General features: G+C 43.8%; 1 protein-coding gene across 3 annotated transcripts in view; it reads right to left on the bottom strand.

Annotated features, from left to right (window-relative positions):
* Positions 1 to 17,192, bottom strand: part of DSP (desmoplakin) — a 48,115-nt gene extending 30,923 nt beyond the window's left edge. The window contains exons 1-2 of one of the 3 annotated variants that reach the window (XM_033154531.1): positions 16,737 to 17,192; positions 430 to 532 (exon numbers count right to left, since the gene is read on the bottom strand). In XM_033154531.1, coding sequence (XP_033010422.1) covers positions 430 to 532; positions 16,737 to 16,954 — 321 coding nt within the window. In that variant the 5' untranslated portion in view covers positions 16,955 to 17,192. The remainder of the gene's footprint in view (positions 1 to 429; positions 533 to 16,736) is intronic. The other 2 variants (XM_033154532.1, XM_033154533.1) reach the window with 2 other exon arrangements.
* Positions 17,193 to 21,014: the final 3,822 nt, after the last annotated feature.

Below are 21,014 nucleotides of genomic sequence, written 5' to 3'. Positions count from 1 at the left end.
AAGGGTCCACTTGGTGCCTACAAAGCCCCTGAGCTCCCCAACCTCCAACTACTCCTTTGATCATAAGATCATACCTTTTCTCCTTGAACTGGAGGACGACACTCTTTCTACTCTGGTTAATTCTACTGAATTCTACCTTGGAAAAATGAAACTACGTTTGTGTGTACTTGCTATCTTTTTCCATCTCACGAGAGTGCAGCTGATCCGGGGGAGCAGGGAAAGAAGTGACCAGAGGGACTGGCACTCACAGCACTTATTCAAAAAAAACCCAGAAAGGCACACAAGTCTTAAAAAGCAGACGACCCCCTGTAATAAACTGTTCCGCAGCACTTTTTCTGAGGTCTGCGTTCTCGCTTGCTCATTCAGAGCGGGGAAACAGCATCTCCCAGGTTAGCACTCATATAGGTTCAGCGATGGAGCAAGACTTACAGGCTGCACTATGAGTTCGGCACGCATGAGGCAATCGGAGCAATTTTGCAAAAGATCTTGAATGGTGTTTTGACGCCTGGACATTGTGCCGGTTCCATTGTGGCTAAGGGAAAGAGAAAGAGAGGCCAAGAATTAGTCACACAGATGTAATTAATCATGGATTTTAAATGCATTTTCCAAAGGCAAGCAGCACACCTTATTCAAATTAAAGTGTTGTAACCTGTGCAGCTTCACAGATTCTCCTTGATACACTTGCCCCTCCTCTGTGTGTGTGTGTGTGTGTCACAAAAGAGTTACAATGCTGAGTCTGCAGCCTCATAAAAACCACGGTGGGAAGTAAAAAAATAAATAAATACTGGCTTGTGATTACCATTCTGCCAATGAAACAAACACAAGGATGAATGGTGTATGAAACTGACATTCTTAGTCTAGCCTAGAAACACACAGGAAGACTAGGACAGCTGGAATACTCAAGTGCAAAATTGCTCAGTCCATTCTCCCTTCTCACCCATCATTCTGTAAATTCCTCCAGAATTATATGAGACACCAGCTGTCTTCCTTCAAATCCCTAATTCTTCTGTGAAATCTGGACTTAGATCTCATTTCAAATGAAGCCAAAGCACACACCACTGTATTTGATTTTATACCCATCCCTTGTTATCCTTGGCCAACTCCTGTTACCTCCTCCCTTAACTGTCTAAATTTAGGCTAAAAGAACCTCGGGACAGGGGGTTACTTACATTATAAGGTAAAGGGGCCCCTGACCATTAGGTCCAGTTGCGGACGAGTGTGGGGTTGCGGCGCTCATCTTGCGTTAATGGCCGAGGGAGCCGGCGTACAGCTTCCGCGCTTCTGGCAAACCAGAGCAGCGCACGGAAACGCCGTTTTTCTTCCCGCCGGAGCAGTACCTATTTATCTACTTGCACTTTGACGTGCTTTCGAAATGCTAGGTTGGCAGGAGCAGGGACCAAGCAACGGGAGCTCACCCCATCGCAGGGATTCGAACCGCCGACCTTCTGATCGGCAAGCCCTAGTCACTGTGGTTTAACCCACAGCGCCACCCGCATCCCTACTTACTTACATTATACTACAAAGCATGAAGAGCACTGATGATGGTGATGATATGATGATGATAAATGCTCAGACTGAAGCCTGTACCTGATATTCTGAACCTGTAATGGATATTTAACCAGACCTTGCTCTCTCAACCAATTTACAAAACCAGATACTATTCCAGATTCATATACTGTATATGTGGCATCTTGGTGAGGGTATTGCCACCCAGCTTTTATGTAACAGCGCCTAAGGGCCCAGGCATGACAAGCTTTTGTAGTAAGAAAGAAGAAAGCCAACACATAACGTAAACTTCTGCCACTACTGAAGTTTTATCCAGAACAGTATTCTCAAGTAAACTGATCCTATCCTGAACAAGATATTCAGAAACAGTTTGGGAGCTTGGGATTATATATATACGTCCAAAGAGAAGGGATCAGCGTGGATTCAGAAAGCCTGTTTGGAACCCAATAATGTGGTTCGTTCCATTTGTAAGCATTCCCAAGAGCTCAAAACACGTTCAGTATAATCAGAGGATTTCCGTACCTGAGACTTAATCTGTCTTTTTAGACACAATGATTCCATAGTGATAACAGTCCAAGAGAACCATCATTGGGAATTCTGTGTTGTCAACTGGAAGACTGAGCTGGGATAGCTCCGTCAGTAGAGCAGGAGACTCTTAATCTTAGGGTCATGTGTTTGAGCCCCATGCTGGGCAAGAGATTCCTGCACTGCTGCAGGGAGTAGGACTAAATAACCCCCCCCCCGGGGTCCCTTCCAACTCTACAATTCTATGATACTATTACTTTCAAAGCAGAAAAAATAAATTCTGGAAATCGTGCTGCTAACAGGAATAGCTTAGTAATGTAGTCTGCTTAGAAAATCTCCTTTTATGTAGGTAGAATGTACCAGTACAGTAGAGAAGAGACTACTAGCTTTGGATAACTTTTTTTTTTTAATATATGCTACCAGGTTGGGGAACCTCTGGCCGGTCTAATGTAGCTCACCAGGCCATTTCCCTGAAACACCCACCAGCTGATGTCACTGGTTCTGTCAGCTGATGGGTGGAAGGATAGGGTTTAATCTTGCCATTGGCTGCACTCCTCTGTTCCCAACAGGGAACAGGATCACAAAGCCTAGACAACAGGATTTCATCTTTGCTGATCAACCGATGAGCAGAGATTAAAGTCCCTTGCCTACTTCTTTTAGGGGCAGCAGGGGAGAGATGGGGGCCCCCTCAACTCCCACCCCGCCACTGCTGCTGCCTGCTTATAGGAGAAACAGAGCAAAGTGCAGTTTGAAACAACCTCCCCGTTAAAGGAGTAGGGGGTTCTGCTTCAAAGGCTGCTTTATATATAACATACACAAAGGATAGCTGTGTGAGAGGCTGCTTTGCAAGTGTTTGGTTATGCTGGATTCAACCACAGGTGCAAGCCTGCACTAGTAGTCTATGGGTGAGGTGCTGCAAACTAGGAGCCACACCTCGCTGATGGCATCAGAGCTCTCCAACAAGCTCAGGCATTTCCCAAATGGAAGCACCTCTATTAAAACAGATACTTTAGTAAACCAACAAACTTCCAAGCCTAATCCAGCTGGCTAAGTACATTCACTTGTACTGATTATTTTCTGCAGCGTAAGCTAAATTCTATCCTGTGCGCTCAGATTCAAGAGCTCTCTCATAACCATAAAAACAATAATAATAATAATTTAACAAGTGAATTATTACAGTCAGCATGTGTATTGTTGTTCATCTAGTGCCTTCAATGCGATTATGGATTTATGTGCAAGTTCCTAAAGCAATGAATTAAACATCAAGTGACAACTGGCACATGCAAAACAGCCACTGCAGTTCGGATGCACAATACTTTTAATATTTGCAGCCTGTAAATGACTTTCTTCATATGACAGCAAGGGCTGCCCCTCCAAATATAAAGTGGGCTCTATGTGTGATCAAACGAAGTAAAGGAGTAGGAAAAAGGAGAGAGAAATTAAGTGAGCCATGTTCATTAATTTCAACAGGTCTACTCTGACTACAACTAGCATTGAGTGCAACCCAAAATCATTTTCACGTGCTGTTACACGTGCATATGTGATTCAGCCTTGAACTTGGAAAAATGTTGATACCAGTAGTCATTTTTCCCAAGGCCTGGCTTTTTCTACATTAGTTTTGCACTGTGACGATTTCAGCGGAATGTGCCATTTACCGGTGGAACCCTAGCATTTACTTTGTTATTGGGGGGTATTTTTCAATAGATTTCTCTCATGTGGCAAGTTCCAGATTTAACCACCCACGGGTGTGTGCAAATGAAACCCGTGACACACGAGAACCGATACAGCAAAGTCACTACATCAAAAGAAAGGGTGTGAATCATATGAAAAGAACTGTGTTCTAAGCTACTGTCACAGATGCCATTGATACTGCTTGCTTTCAGACATAGCAATAAACTACAGGGGGGAAAACCTTTGAGAGCCCCAGGCTAGCGCAGGACTCCGCCCCCCCTTCCTCCTCTGGTACAATCATGAAGTGATAGAAGCTTCCACTTGCATTTTTTATTAAATAGAACTTGTCATAATGTTCGAATCCAGAGAAAATCTGGTTTGCTGCAACACGTCAATTCACATATTGGGCAACAAAGCTGCCAAGTTTCAACAAACGATAGTTTAAACTGACTGGCTGTTTTACAGTTTGGACAAAACACTAAACTGCAGCTAATCAAATACACAAGTGAAAGCGTCTGACCTCCTCTCAGCTGGAAGAGAGAAGAGGGGAGGAGTACATTTACTTGAAGTTCACAGCAGCTTATTTCTGTTGCCACAGTTAGCCATTATTGTACAATTGTACCTTGGTTCTCGAACGCCTTACGATTCAAACATTTTGACTCCCGAATGCCGCAAACCTGGAAATGAGTGTTCCGGTTTGCGGACCTTTTTTGGAAGCTGGACATCCGATGCAGCTTCCGCGGTTTCCGACTGAGTGCAGCAGGAATCTCCTGCAGTCAATCGGAAGCCGCACCTTGGTTTTTGAACGGTTTTGGAAGTCGAACGGACTTCCGGAACGGATTCCGTTTGAGAACCAAGGTACGACTGTAATTCCAAAGCCACTATGAGTTGGTTGGGTGCGTGGGTGTGCCCTGTGTGTCTAGCCAGCATAGATTGCAAAAATCAAGTATAGACAACTATACAAAGTACAGTGGTACCTCAGGTTACAAACACCTCGGGTTACAAACACTTCAGGTTACAGACTCCGCTAACCCGGGAGTAGTACCTCGGGTTAAGAACTTTACCTCAGGATGAGAACAGAAAATGCACGGCGGCGGTGCAGCAGCAGCAGCAGGAGACCCCATTAGCTAAAGTGGTACCTCAGGTTAAGAATGGTTTCAGGTTAAGAATGGACCTCCAGAACAAATTACTGTAAGTTTGTAACCAGAGGTACCACTGTATACATAAGGTAGGGGAAAGGTGAATAGGGGAGGTTGGAGCAACTGCTAGGTTTGACACTTACACTCAAGCTTCGAAATCAGCAGGGTGCCAGGCGCATTTTGCGCCTAAAGATTCTGCATTTGCAAGCACCTCAAAAAGTCTGGGTGCCATTTTTTTGCGCCTGGCTGTCATTCAAGGATTACTGAAATGTATGTGCTTTGAAGTCTTGAAGTATATGTTAAGGATAGACAATATGTTAAAGAGTTCAACAATAAAGAGCAGTGTTTTGAAAACTAAAGTACAGTAGCAATATTTTTATTGCAAACACCAAATTCCTGCTAAAAATGCTAACAGTTTCTGCTAAAAATGTGATATTAACAAGGTGTCACTTACGTGAACTGCAGATTAGTTCATGCATATCAAAATAATAAATAAAAAGTGTTGCTACCTGTCCCCCCGTCCCCCGTGGCAACTAGACATTCTGTTTCGGCGCCCACAACCCAGGTCCCAGAAGCCCTCTGGCACCTAGCTTTTCCATGCCAGTTTCTAACACTGCTGCACTGTTGCCGTGCAGGGCAACAGAAAAAGGAAACAAACTCAGAAATGACATATTCAAGCAGGGTTCCTAAATCTTCCAGATTCTTCTTTTGGAATTGGGTGTTGTGGCTTCACCTATTCAGCGCATGGCATTGTAAGATGCCAGGTGAAGCACAGGTGGGCATGGCTCTGTCCAGTCTGCCTTCCGGGCGAAATGGAGAAGACTTCTAAGGAGAAACATGGCACCTATGTGACATTGTGTACACAGAGTTGCTGCGGATGCCTTCTCCAGTCTATAAGCTTCTCGTGCCCATCCTCCCACTTTAGACAAAACCCTTGAAGTAGGCAGAAGAGAAAAAGCCGAGAGGTGGACCCCCCCCAAAGAGGTCTGTGAACCCCCAAAGAAGTACAAGCAGCCACCTACTTTCTCCCATGGAAACATAAACCCTACCAGTGTCCATAATGCACCTTGACGCCACTGTGAGCCATAAAGTGAAGTTCATAGGCAGGGGTCGGCAAACTTACCCGGCCTCAGGCTGGTTCCTCCGGCGCCGTTCGCGCAGTGGGCTGGAGGGCGGGGGAGCGGCGCCCATACACACACGCACTCGCTTTTTTCAGCGCACTTCTGGCGCGGTGCCAGAAATAGCTTGTGTGTGTGCGCACAGGGCTCCACAGACCCGGAAGTGCGCCGGAAATGACGCTTGCGCATGTGCACAAGCTATTTCTGGCGCCGCGCCGACCCGGAGATGGGCAGCCGGTAAGAGTGTCCGGCGGCCGGATAATTGGCTCGAGGGCCTTAGTTTGGTGACCCCTGTTCATAGGCATGCTTCCTAAAGGGTAGGTAGAGATCAATCAAGCGGTGACAGGAGGCTTTGCAAGTAGATTGCTCGCAATTATTGTTGAGGAAATTGTGTTCCCTCCAGCTCAGCGCAAAGGCATTATGGGAAGGACCACCTATATTTGTTGATCCTGCATTCAGAGAAGAGACTGGCGTTTACTGGCCCAGAATTCAGATGAAGGACTGGAAGAAAGCAAAGGAAGCTTTCAATTCATTTTGCCTACGTCCCCTCCTTTAATGCACAAAGGAGCCAACAGTCTCCTGTGCTGTGGGGGGGGAAAGACAGTAAATGAAATATCTCTGCTAAAATAATGAAAATATTCATTTCCTACCATTCTCCCTGCATGCGCTTTCGAACTGCTAGGTGTCATTTTTTGTTTGCAAATCAGCTCAACTTTTGCATACTTTCAGCAACAGCCACCCATCAGATTTTTCATGTCCCCGTTTGTAAACGGTCCATGCATCCCGAGTGTCACAGAGAAAGAGTATCACAAAAAAAACAGCACTGTTTTTTGCTCCACACTTGGGCCTAGCTCAGCAAAGTGCTTTGGGCTTACTGCATGAGGCAGCTAACATGAATGTGCATAGCCCAATTCACTCAGCTGTATGTACAGAGGTTGTCCAACTTGTACAAAAAGGTCAGAGCAAAGTGTGCGCATGTGAGAATGCGTGCCCAGGTATGCACACCACCCTGAGTAGAGTCCGTTTTGAGTTTGAGGTAAATGGGAATAGGACTCCTCTCATTTTTTACGCTTTCACACAAAGGCTGATCACAAGCTGGCCCTAATTATTATTATCTCGATTGTAAACTCTTAAATGGCTGCCTATAAGCCCTACCCAGACACACACCCTTCCTTGGATGTGGGTGGGGTGGGCAGACAACTCTACACCACCCTAGGAAGAAACCTCAGGGCAGTATTACTCAGGTGGGGCCCCACAAGCAAAACTCTTGACTACTATTAAAATATTAAGAATGGTTAAAAATTACTTTTTAAGTGTTGCTTTTAGATAAGCTACTTCTCTCTGTGTGTGTGTGAGAGAGAGAGAGAGAGAGAGAGAGCACGTGCATAACAAGAATTAGTTGCGACTTCTTATTGCTCATATTTAAATAATTAAGCAATTCTCCCATGTGAAAAAAGGAATTGTGCTTTCTATTTTCACCTCCCAACCAACCTGTCTGAACAAGCATGGGATTATAATGAAAGGCACCCTGGATAAAAGAAGTCAGGTGCAAAGTGGTGGGTGGGAATACCGTATGCCATGATTAAATCATTGAAGGACCTTGTACAGTCACTGGTGCATCACTTGGAGATAATGCAGGCAACAGTAACTTCTGACATTAATTACACATGGAAGCCCTTAAAGAAATAATGCAGCCTACAAGGCATAGAGAAAAAGGGAGTTACCGTAAGCTGTTATTCTGTGCATTAATCCTTCTGTATAGGGATGCAACGTATTACCACTGTCTTGAGGTGGGCAAATATATGAGATCAGAGGTACAGAACATTTCAGGAGATGCTCCAATTCCAAAATGAATAGAAAGAGCTGGGGGAAACGCCGTGGATCACTGAGGACAGGACTCGTCACTATGTCAAGTGTATCATACAATGTACTCTATCCCACTGCAAGGCTCTAAGGCAGGCATAGGCAAACTCCGGCCCTCCAGATGTTTGGGACTACAATTCCAATCATCCCTAGCTAACAGGACCCGTGGTCAGGGATGATGGGAATTGTAGTCCCAAACATCTGGAGGGCTGGAGTTTAAGGCCTGCCAAGATTCTCCTCTAAAGTACCTGCCACGCACATCTGATTTAAAATTATCTTCTGATGGTAAGAGCTGTTTGACAGTGGAGCAGACTGCCTCAGAAAGTGGTGGACTCTCCTTCATTGGAGGCTTTCAAGCAGAGGTAGAATGGCCATCTGTCAGGGATTCTTTAGTTGGAATTCCTGCATTCCAAGAGGTTGAACTAGGCGACCTTGAGGTCCCTTCCAACGCTATGATTCTATGCTATGGAATAAGGCAAATACCATTCCAACCAATCCCTATGTTTGCCACATTTCCTACCCACACTCCACAAGTCTAAATCACCCGTGATACCTACTACAAAACATCTACCGGTGGAGATGTTCTGAAAGAGTCCCAGTTATCAATTGTTCACACAGCCATGATCCACCACACACTTATTATCCTTTTTTAAAATCCCAAAGCGACCTTAAACATACACAACTGTGAACTTCACTGCCCCCCAACATTGGATACTCCCCCACCAAAAAGATTAACCCCAGAATAAAATTTTGTTGGCATTAACAACTGTGGTTGAATGCAACTTGCACAGAAATGAAAATCAAGTGTAAATCTACACCACTAGTAATTAATTACTATTTCGAAAGAGTTCACACACCCATTCCACATCAGCTGCAGAATGCTGCTATGATTAGGTTTCCATTGGTTTTGTTTCTTAAACTTTTAAAAGGTTAAATGGCACAAATAAGACAGATCCAATGTCTGTCCCTTTCAAAACTAACCCAGGAATGTGCCAAGCAGCCTGTTTGCTTGGTTTTTTTAATAGGCTGTAGGCTATTTGGATTAGTTACACATTTTATACCTTGTATACCACTTTCAAAAAAAATGAAGCAATTAATAAATTGCTCCAATAAGTAAGTAAGGCAAACCTGTCTCTGCAATCGTAAAGAACTTTACTTCCTTTTTAAAATGCTAACAACAGCCTGAGGTCACACAAAACACTGTCCATTCCTAGTTTTGGAGAATCGTAACAGCAAAACAAAACATTAATCTTCCCAGGGATTATCCAGTGACGTTATCCCCCACTGTACTGTACGTTCCCTGCACTTTCCTAGCATAGTCACCCTCCAGCATTAATTCCCCTCGCTTTGTTCTCCTTAACCATGGTTAGCATTACATGCAAACTATTGCTAACTATGGTTCCCAATTCTTTCAACCAATTCTTGAAATGAGGGTTAAAGTCAGCATACAAAACCTTGATCAAGAAACAACCTGGTTAAGTGTTCACCGTAGTTAGCAACAGTGCATAAGTAATACTGAATGGTGATTGAAAGGAGGATTATACAAGCCCACAACCTACTTCTGATCCATTTGCCATGGTTAAGAGAGTAGCAGACTAAAAATCTGCACTGGGCAGATTTTGAACACCGGACTTCTTTGCGTTGCAGCCTTTCCACTACACATTGGCTTCACTCCTTTAGGACTGTGAACGCCATATCATTTGACTTAAAAGAGAATCATCGCACAGATAATGACACAATATTTGGGCATCAAGCAAGCATGCTGCCTCAGCACACCCAACTTTTTAGCAATGCTTAATGTGCAGCTCTCCCAGAGTCTGTGGCAAAGAGGCCTTGCCCATTTTTCTAATGAAAGGCTAAACCCTCTTGTCTAAAGATTCACTGTGTTGCAGCACTCTTTGCTTCTAGTGGGTGTATTTTATTATTATCATTTCTCTCTCCCTCTCTTGAGCTAACTCACCTGCGATAATTAGCTCTGTACAATTGAAGTGTACCTGGCAAGCAGATTCTGCTCTTTGCTTTTTATCGGGTGATCATTTCATTAGTCACGGCATATACAGGACACTCCTAACGCACAACTTGGGATATTGTGATGGGGTGGCAGCCTTCCTTCATTAGCAAAGAAGAGACTTGGTGTATTGATTCACACAGGGCAGGGCTCTGCAAACTGAGACGTAGGAAGATCCCAATTTCTTTTTTAAAAAAATTAAGCTGCAGTTCTGGTCTTTGCATGACTGTTCAGTCGGCTATTCCGACTTGCCTGTGCAAGTTACATCGGAAGGACATTTGCTACAGCAGATTTTGAAGCGGCTGTTATGATCGTTAGTATCAACGCAGGTACCATACACTTGGAAACCTGATGCAGGCCAACTTTAAAGGAAACAGTTACAGGGGGGAAATGGTATTGAACAGTAGTAACATGGTGATTGAGAGTGTGAATTATGAGGCGGGAAATCCCCAGGTAAATATTGCCATGAACTCTCTAGGTAACCTGATGCAAGCTACTTAATAACCTTGACCTCAGTATATGTCACTGGTAGGATTTCTAAGATAACGCATGCAAATTATTCTATAAACCTCTGTACCTCCAAACAGCATGATGGAGAAACCCCCCCCCCCCCCGGCTGAAGATGGCCATCCTGTTATAAAAGCACCAGATAAAGAGATCAAGAAGCTACATGCTGGAATTAGGCTTGAAAATAACCTTCTGCTGGTGTCAGTAGACAGGTGTTTTCAAGCCTAAATGGGGTCTGGGGGTGGTGAGGAGGGGAGGCTGTGAGAGGGATGTAGCGGTTAAGAGTTTGGACTAGAGAGACCCAGGTTCAAATTTACCTACCTTGCAGGGTTGTAGTTAAGAGAACAGGCGAGTACTCTGAACAACATGGGGCAGGGCAAGATTATTATTATTATTTTTAAAAAAAGTAGTAAGTACAGAATTGTAATATTTTCAGCAGACATGCTTTATCATCATAATTATCCAATGCTCTATCACAGTGTTTCCCAAAGTTTTCCCCCAACGGAGGCCTGGAAATTGTTGATGGTCTTAGTGGACCTCTTAATTATTACAATGGGATTTGTCACAAATGTAATGTACTGTGCCGGATGCTGTACATTTTTAAAAATTGTCTTTTTATTGCTCCTTGCATTTTATGGTATCCATAGAGTTCTAACTTTCACACAATTAAAATGCATGCAACATTAAGAAACAGAAGATGTTGCAGAGCAGAGGGGGAAATACAATTTAAGAACAATACGGACTTTGAATGAGGACATGCCACAGACTACCTCAATGAGGCTTGTGACCCATCAATGGTCCATGGACCACAATTTGGGAACCTACACTGCTCTACCACATGGAGCGCCATCATTTTTATCTCATTCAGCATCACTGTTGTGGATCCTACATCAAACTGACTAAAGATCTGAGCAAAATAAATATGTGGACTCCCCCCCCCCCCGCAACACACACCTGTACAAATAGCATAGCGCTGCTGATGTTCGTCAAGTACTGGTAAATACTTGCAAAGACTGTGTGTCGACAGGAGGCAACCACCACCCTGTAGTTATAGAAACCAACACCACTAGAGCAGGCACAGGCAAACTCAGCCCTCCAGATGTTTTGGGACTACAACTCCCACCATCCTTAGCTAACAGGACCAGTGGTCAGGGATGATGGGAGTTGTAGTCCCAAAACATCTGGAGGGCCGGGTTTGCCTATGCCTGCGCTAGAGGTATATAAGGAGCTTTGGTTTATCTCAAACCTACTGGGAGTAGCTTTAACTATTGTGCTCTGCAGTGTGAACAATTCAAAAGGATTGCTGGTTTAAAACAGTGTTATGGGTGTTATAAAAAAAAATTAACTGAACTGCAGAAACAGGCTGGCAATTGAGGGCAGCAGTGTAATTCCCTGACAATTGATGTTCCACAGAAACCACCCTCTTCCTCAGTTCCCAGGGTTACAGAAGCTGGGAACATTACACAGACAGCTTGCTCAACCCCTCAGGGCAGGGAGAGGCTGGCAATGCTACCTGAGCAAGGTACTAGTTAATAAAATGAACAAAGGGCGACAGAATAAGCCTCAGCGGGACAAAGACTCCGCCCCAAAGGTAACTATGCTGGAACTCAGATGGAAGTATCATCACTTTTGCATTTAAGTTTCCATATTTCTCTTTCTCTCTCACTCACACACACAGATCGGTATTTCTGTTTGGATGCAGTTCATAAAAAAACAGTAAATGGGCTAAACGCCTGATCCTGAAGACTAAATTTCCAAGAAGTGTGCAAAGTTTCGGAAGTTTTTGCAGGCAAAAAGGGAACAAAGAGAAATAAAGAAAACACACACTGAATTTTGTGTTTCAACAAGTGCTCCTCTGAAATGCCGCATGCTTTTCAGGAAAGTCACTAGTTGTTGGGAGGATAGGAGTTATTGTTTTTACAGCCTTCTATTGCCTAATGCACTTCCTCTGCTACCAGGTTTACTAATCTAATCTGAACTAATTTCAGTAAGGCAACTCATGGGATGAATTCATGGATAAACTATGCTGTCACTAAAGACAAAAGCAAGGTTTCTAGTCTTGAGTCTATCTTGAAACATTCTTCTGAGGTTACATAGGATAGTAATTAAATTGCTGGCAGCTTTTGCTGGGCTGACAAGGGTGTAAATCTGCTATGTAATCAGACTCCAATTTGGGCCCAGATAAAGTTTAACCTGTGAAATACATGAAAACAAGTCATTGCGAAACTTGCAAATACTATGTGCAGTTCTAACTAGTAAATCACCAATTAACAAACAAGTGGGCAGATCCTTTTGAAACAATACAGAGCCAGCATTGCTTTCTGAATTTAAGACACTAAATTATACTCACAAGTAACTCAACTGTCTGCAAGATGCTAAATTTGTGGAAACCAGCCCTAAACTTAGCCTCCACTTCTGCAACAGAAAAAAGTACAAAATTATATAGAGAGTTTAGCAGATCTACTTGTACAGCATTTTATACAGGTATTCAAACTAGGGTCATAATGAACCAGGCACACCTATTGCATACCTTCAGTTAGGCTGCAGTCCTAACCATGTCTATTCAGAAGCAAGTTCTATTGGATTCAACAGAGCTTATTCCACGGTAAGTGGAGTTAGGACTGAAGTCTTATTTATCAACAGGCTTGTATGGTGGCCCTGTTCAGCCACACAAGCACAAAAGAGCTGATATGCAACAGCAGCACCCTGGAAAAAAATGATGGAACAGCTCAGAGTACCTTCAATTGTTCAGTCCTACACAAAAGGAAGAATAATATTGAGATGCAGAAGGTCAACCTTTACTTATAGAGCCCTGAACTTTTCAACACCTATGTTATGGTATTAATTCCAATTGACAGAAAAGGTCCTGGAATCCTATGTATGGTTGCCATGTTTAATTCCTTCAGGGCTCCTGTGCACTTAACAGCTACATGACAGGTAAAAATCCAACAGGTGAAATTCATCAGCCTGGCAAAATATTTAACCTACTGCATTCCTGCCGTTTTCCACATCCATGAGAGTGCCTGCCCATGATCACAGATTGTACTGCATATGCTAAATACTACCTTGCCTCTGCGTAGCTGTTGCTGAGCTAGCCTGGGGTGGTGGAATGCCAGATATATAGGGAATTCTAATAACGTTTTCCAAGGTGATTAAGGCTTACTTTCTAGAAGGGAAGAACTGGGCCCAGAAAGCTCCAGCATTGTACCGCTAGAACTAGTGCACATATGTTACGTACTTAATATATGAACTGATTCCACTGAAAAACATTGCATTTGTGATGATGTGACATGATATGAAAGCTCTACCCATGTATTCATGTGTGAGATTTCGTTCACCCGGGCACATCTCCCACTAGATGCTGCTGTTATCAAGAGACAGGTATGACTGCATGAAGCATTCTTCAATAGACTGGGAACTTAACCCCATTTATGCTCACACAGCACTTTTAACTCACTCAGCGAGTACTTTTAAGGCAGATCTCTTTCAACCTCCATTCCCCATCTGTAAAATGGGAATTAACAATTTAGGATGAATTAGGTTATGTGTCCCAACTTCAAGAAGAGTTTAGGTTTCTTGTTGTTGTTCAGTCGTGTCCGACTCTTCGTGACCCCATGGACCAGAGCACGCCAGGCACGCCTATCCTTCACTGCCTCTCGCAGCTTGGCCAAACTCATGTTAGTACCGGTAGCTTCGAGAACACTGTCCAACCATCTCATCCTCTGTCGTCCCCTTCTCCTTGTGCCCTCCATCTTTCCCAACATCAGGGTCTTTTCTAGGGAGTCTTCTCTTCTCATGAGGTGGCCAAAGTTCTGGAGCCTCAACTTCAGGATCTGTCCTTCTAGTGAGCACCTTCTAGTGAGCAGCCTTTGCTTAAGGTTTCTAGCCTTAAGCAAATACATTCTGAGTGTATACCACTGAGACAACACTTCTGCTGGAGTTTTTACAAGACCCACAAAAATACACTACTGCAACTGTTCTGATGTATGATGTGGTTCAAACTCGATATATTGCACATGAACAGGTGAATACTTTATTTTCCCAGGCTTTTCAATCCGAAACATAATTTTAGTCCTTTTTAGATCACTCGTACTGATATTATCCTCTGCTGCTATAGTCTGTTTAGGATTTGCTGTCACTTTGCATTATTGTAGGTTACTGTTTTAATTTTGCTTATAAGCCATACAGAGAACTTTTTTTGTCATTGGGTGGTATATAAATATTGCAAATAAATAGGTAAAATAGATGTGAAGCTGCCCTGCTAAGCTGCCTACACCCAGTTTCTCAGTGGGGGGGGGGGGAGAGAAGCAATACAAACAAAGCAGAAGAAATAAAGTGCGGAGGGTTATTACGAGGCAGGGTGGGGATGAGAATGGAATGATTCTTCAAACACAGAACACAGAAGGGGGACTTGAAAACAAGCATGCTGTTTTACCAGCTGCCTGTGGATACACGCCCACACAGAAAGTGCAGCCCAAGTTCCGAAAAAGTAAACAGCTGCGTTGCAAGGTGGACTGTGAACTTGTATTTTTTATCGTTCATGCAGTCAGATCAACTTGTCCTTGGTTTCCTATAGTAGCGTATCTACATTCCTCTGGGAAATTTTACATTCCTAGAACACCACATACCAATGTGGCACCATTACTGGAATAGCTTCCAGGTGTCATTTTTACTGCGCATTCATGACGATTTGAGCTCATGGTGCTAATCAGAGCAGCCATACGCAACCAGGATTTGTACCTGGAAAAGTTTTGCCACAGTCATCCTGCTTCATTTCTAGTACTTATCCAGTAACCTCCTGCTGAAATCCCCTAATTTTGCATAGCAAAGGGAGTCCCCTCCCCTCCCTTTTGTGGCACTTTAGTTCCTGCTGAGAGCATTAAAGTGGTAGCATTTGAGGAACCACTGCAGAACAACTAATAAAGCAGGATCAATCCATGAGTAGTGCAGGTTGATTGTGTCAAGAGCAACAATTCTCAGTCTGGAGGTGTCCACGGTGCAGAGGAAAAGTCCTTTCTGAGCTGTCTAACAAACTACAACCCAGGTAGTAAAAAAATAATTTTTTAAAAATCTACTGATCCTCAGTAAGAAAAGCAGTTGGCCTTTGTTAAAAGAAAAGGAGAAAGGGATTTCTGCCAACTTGAACTGCAAAACACATTCCTCAGAAGTTGGTAATTTCTAATCTGCAAGCTCAAATCCCCCTCCCCCAATGTAAAATGTGTGGGACTCAGTAGAAAGAACAATGCTCAGAAGAGCACTCTCATCACAGTCCACCTCTTCCACGGCTGAACCACACCACTGAAACCACATTATGAGCCAGAGTTAAATGAAAACCAATAAAATGTAAATAATGAAGCAACATATGTCAATGTTTTCCTTCTACAGAATGCACTTCCACGTTAGAAATAACACAACCTGCATGTCTACAGCTTCCCACTACATGCATGTTCATTGAACTACACATGTGAAGGACTGCACAATCTACAAGATGCTGAGGCCAGTCACTGCTCCCTGATAAATCTGATACGCTTGTTTGGAAAACATTTGTGGCATACCTTTTGGGTGCACTTAAAGCTTCATAGGAAATGTAATGTGTGGAGTGGCTCACAGGTGCATGTTGTAAACAGCAGTGCCTTCTGAACAGGAAAACATAACACATTTTTCTTTCTCAGGGCAAGGGAGAGCTAGCAACATTTAATTATCCTTCAGCAGTTGTATCACTTTAAAGAACTGGCTAAGGATGAAGACTTTCTCAGCCTCGATTTCTGGCAACTCCCACTCACAAAGGAAGTCTCTTTTACTGCAAAGAATCCTTATCTGGGGAAACTTAGCTGGAACTCCTATCCAGGAGGTTATCAGCGAAAGGCATGTAAGAGATAAGGACAAGAGCCGCCATGAAACTTTACATTTTCAATGGGGCTGAGATAACTGGTGGAAACCCCGGAGCATTCCTCTTCTTCCCCCACCCCACCCCCACTTGCAAGGAGTTCTCATCAACCCCTTCTCTCCCCGCACCCTGCTCTAAAAACCAACAACAAACAGCAATTGAGCCAGACTTCAAAACAAAGAACCTGCAGAGAACCAGCAACAAGAAGTTCTGAACTTCGCCGCGCGCTCACTTTTTTTTTTTAAAGAGGAAATAGCTTTGCCAGTACCCCAAATTCAACCACCATCTTCTCCACCAATAAATTAAGTGCAATGTGGAAAGTGGGGAGGGGCGGCATCGAATGAATGGATGGATTTATTATTCACATATAGAGAGCTTTGATTATGGGAACCATTCCATAAACCGCTTCGGGTTAGCAACAGCGAGCTACAGATGCGCACCTAACGCGTGCGTCTGTTTCCAACTGGAAAATACGAAAATCAGGATGGAAGATCTAGACTGGGTGCACTTACGTGTATCCTTCCGAGCTCATGTCTCCGTAGTTTTTTTGGATGTAATACATCTTATGGGTGTGAGTATGGCTGCTTCCCCCTCCTCCTCCTCCTCCACCACCGCCGCCGCCGCTCAGCATCGCATGGTTGTTAATATCATAGCGCATATCCGGCCCGGAGTCGGTTCTGACCATCCTCCCCACCGTGTTGATCCTGGGGTGGGATCCGTTGATGCTCATCTTGGCGGCTGGGCTCGCTCAGACTTGGGTGCCTCAGAATCAGAAAAGGAAACCCACAGATCAAAACAAAAGCATGAACTTCTCTCGCGGGCGAAAGGCTGCTCTCTCTCTCTCTCTCGTGCGCTTTCTTCCCCTCCCTCCAACGCCCGGCAGCAAGCAGCCTTCCCAAGGCGCAAGTCCTCACGGAGTTAGTTCCGGGCAGGCAACCCAAAAAGCGACAGAGTTCAAAAAAAGTCCCTCCAAAAAAAAAAAAAGAGAAAGAGAAAGCGTGCAAAGGTGGTGAGGCAAAATGGGAAATGGAGGTCAAAGGCCGGAGTTGGGTACTAAAGAGGGGAAGGGGGTATGAAGGGGAAGGGAAGGGAGGGGTCAAATGAAGAGCAAGGTAGGAACTTTTAAAGGAAAACAGAAAAAGAGAAAGAGAGAGAGAGAGAGGCAGGTCTTGGTGGTGCTGAGCAGTCGCGGCGGCGTCCAGGTGAGGAGGCAGCCGAAGCTGCGGCGCTGCTGGAGATGGTGGCTGCGGGCGGGGATTGGGGAAGAGGAGGAGACCGGCCAGTCCCCTCCCTGCTGGCACCGGAGAGGGCAAGCCGCACCTTGGGGGATTCTTTGCTCAACTTGCAAGCCTGGGCGTGGAGCCGCCGCCGCCCGGAGACTATGGGACACTCGTAAGAGCGCTGCGTGTCGGAGAGGCTGCGGGGACGCCCTCCCTCCTGACATCTCTCTCTCCGCCTTTACCTGCTGGGCCCAACCCAGAGGCGAGGGAGCCGACGCCCGGCTCGCTCAGGCGTCCTTAGCGCGCAGGAGGAAAGGAAAGCGCCGAGGCCTAGCTGGCCCCACCCTGGACGGCGAGGAGCCTGGGGAAGGCGCGCGGAGGGGGCTGGGCTGCGCCTGGCAGCTCCGTGGGAGAAAACCTCCCTCTCCCGCCGGGTCGGCGTAGAAAGCCAACTCCTAGGGGCCGAATATTCGAGGGGACGGCCCTCCACAAAGCTTTTTTTTGTTTTTCATTTTATTTATACTTTTCAAATTTATACATTGCACTGATTTTACAATCATTTTGACATTTCAAAACTTGACTTCCTTTCCCCGCTTTCTGTGGTTCCTTAAACTTATTTTTAATATCTTCTGCATATGCAAGTTAACTTAATTTGTTCATTTATTCATCTTCTTTAAATATATACTCTTAAGAAATTGCAGGTTATTATAATAATCCTGCCAATGTTTTTATCTGTTTACAATTTATCTGTAAATATTCAATAAACCGTTTCCATTCATTTATTAAAAGTTTGCTACCTTGATTTCTTATTCTTCCGGCAAGTTTCGCTATTTCTGCATATTCCATAGGTTTTTGTCTCTGTTCTTCCTTTGCTGGGACTTATTCTTTCCATTTTGGGGCAAGTAACATTCTTGCCGCTGTAGTTGCATAAATGAATATGTTTCTATACATTTTCGGTAGTTCCGTCCCTATAATTCCCAAGAGAAAAGCTGCTGGGGTTTTTTTACGAACATTATTTTGAACATCTTTTCATTATATATCATCACAAAGTTGATGGGCATTGCCTTTCAAATGGTGTACATGTGCCACGTCATGTGATCAATTGTGGGGGCGGGGCTTACCTGGCCCCTACCCCAATACTTTATTTATTACATGTCTATCCAGTCCTTCCTTCCAAAGGAGGGGAATATGTACCTTGACCTTGACCAAATACCATTTACTGTTCCGGATCAGGCAGCTATGGGTCTTGAACCAGCCCCAGTTATTCCATGTGAGTTAATGCAGGGTACCAGGTTGTGTCTGGGGTATATGAATGGAGTGTGTGATTTGTTTTAAAATGGCATGCTTGACCAGGGATGCCCCACCAGCTTTAGTATGTCCATATTTATGCCTTAAAGTTTGATTAGTTTTTAATAGTAGCAAAAAGAAGAAGTAAAATCACAGTAAAGGTAAAGGGACCCCTGACTGTTAGGTCCAGTTGCGGACGACTCTGGGGTTGCGGTGCTCATCTCGCTTTACTGGCCGAGGGAGCCAGCGTACAGCTTCTGGGTCATGTGGCCAGCATGGTGAAGCAGAGCAGCGCACGGAAATGCCATTTACCTTCCCGCCAGAGCTATCTACTATCTACTCACAGTACAATCAGTCAAGAAACAATTACTTCCTATGAACCAATGGACACATTTTCTTATACCAACTATTAAAGATCTCTTAAAGACCTTTTAAGGCCAAGTAAGTCTGAGCACACCAAGTTAAAGCCAAACAGGCGCAAAAAGTCATTCTCTGTGGTTGCCGATGATATTGTAACAGGTTCCCTTTTCTGAGAAGACTGTCAGATTTTTGAACCTTTGTGGAAGAGCCGTTAAACTTTTCTCTTTATACGGGCATCCAAATCCCAGGCTTAATTCTAAGTGAATAATGTTCATTTAATTGGGTAACTGCCTTTGTTGTGTGTGGTTTATTTTGTTTTGTTTTCTTCTACCTCCCTTGACCCCTTAGGCAAGGACCGTATTAGAAAACTGAACTGAAGTACTAAAGTTCAAGAGGCTTTGCTTCATAATAGAGATAAAATGACTGCAGAGGTTGAGCAGGTGTTTACAAACAAGGGTTCTTCCAGACTGAGCTTTGAATGCTGCCCAGTCCTAACTCTTCCACTCTTAAGCTACATACAGAACTGCAGCTGACTCCACATTTCAGCCAGGATAGCAATTCTGTGTGCATGTTCCATCCTATGTTCTGTCCACCCTAGTGAGACATTAACCATTTTGCCTATGGACACAAATTTCATCAGTGTGGGGGTTTTTTAAGTCAGTTTTTAAAAATTGTGCTAAAATTTAAGCACTGTTGCTATTGCATTAGTATTTTAATGTTTGTTTTAAATTGTGTGACACAATTGTGTGACTAGAAAGGTAGTAGTTAAGGTGCATCAAAGCGAAGAGCCAAAGAAATCTGGCTATTTGGCATTCTTCCTGGACTCCTTGAAAATAGGTGCAAGGTGCTGCGATTTAAAACGCAGAAAGCATGTGCAAACTGCTTTCCTATTGACAGACTTCAGCCTGCCTCACTCAAACATCTGAAATTAGGCAAAATGAGAAGAGATAACTTCTAACTTGAATTTGAGAATAGGGATTACTTCTAATTTGAGTTTGAGAATCGACAAGTCTCATTTTAGAAATTAAATTCCGAATGCCACTTTTGCCTCTGTAGATGTGAAATGCCTCTATGGTAATTTGATATGTAAATGAAATGCAAATAACATCTTTTAATCAGTGAGCTAATTGCCCACTATGAATACCATGTAGCATCACTTGCATCTGACTAATTACATTTTCAAGTAGGAGTATCAGTAAGAGTACAAAGAAATCAGAGTGTCACTGGTGAAACAAGTTAGCTAAAATGGCTTGATAAAGTGTGTGAATGCTGATTATGTAACTTAAATGTTAAGACTACGAGCTAAAGTAGACATGATGTAGATGATCCATTAACCCATAGACATTAATGGCAGCCACTGAGAGAGGGAGGATTCAATTAGGACATGGAGCTGGATAAGGGAAGACTTAACTTTTCACTCCAAAAAGAGGCAATGCATTACACAAATTTAAATAAAATTTGCATGCACAGATTTATATGGATAGATGCACTTGTAGAACAAATAACTAAAATAATAAAAATACAGAGCATCTCACTACCATGTGGGTCACTATAACTAGGTGGCCTGGGTACCTCTCCAGTCTGTTGTCCATATGCTGATTGTTGACAGACATCTTCAACGTCTCTGTTTTCCCTTCTTATGGTTCTTTAAATTGGACAGAATGACCCTTCGGATAGGGGACTGTCCTCTGTAAAGTTGAGCATCCTTTCAGTTACTAACTGCCTTCATGTGTGCTTCCATTCTGTTCATTAGTTCATACATTCGCTGCTGGAAGAAGGGGAGTATTGAGAAAGCACAATGGATGGGAAAATGTGCAATATTCCCGCCTCACACTCATTTTTAAGAGGGGAAATTGCACAAATAGCATTGTGCTATTTTCATGAAGACCTCTACTTACATGGGAAGTTATCTTCCACCAGTTC

This window comes from Lacerta agilis, chromosome 7 (genome assembly GCF_009819535.1).
Source record: "Lacerta agilis isolate rLacAgi1 chromosome 7, rLacAgi1.pri, whole genome shotgun sequence".
Lineage (NCBI taxonomy): Eukaryota > Metazoa > Chordata > Lepidosauria > Squamata > Lacertidae > Lacerta > Lacerta agilis.
The sequence above is the reverse complement of the archived record's forward strand: the minus strand, read 5'-3'. Positions and strand labels throughout refer to the sequence as shown.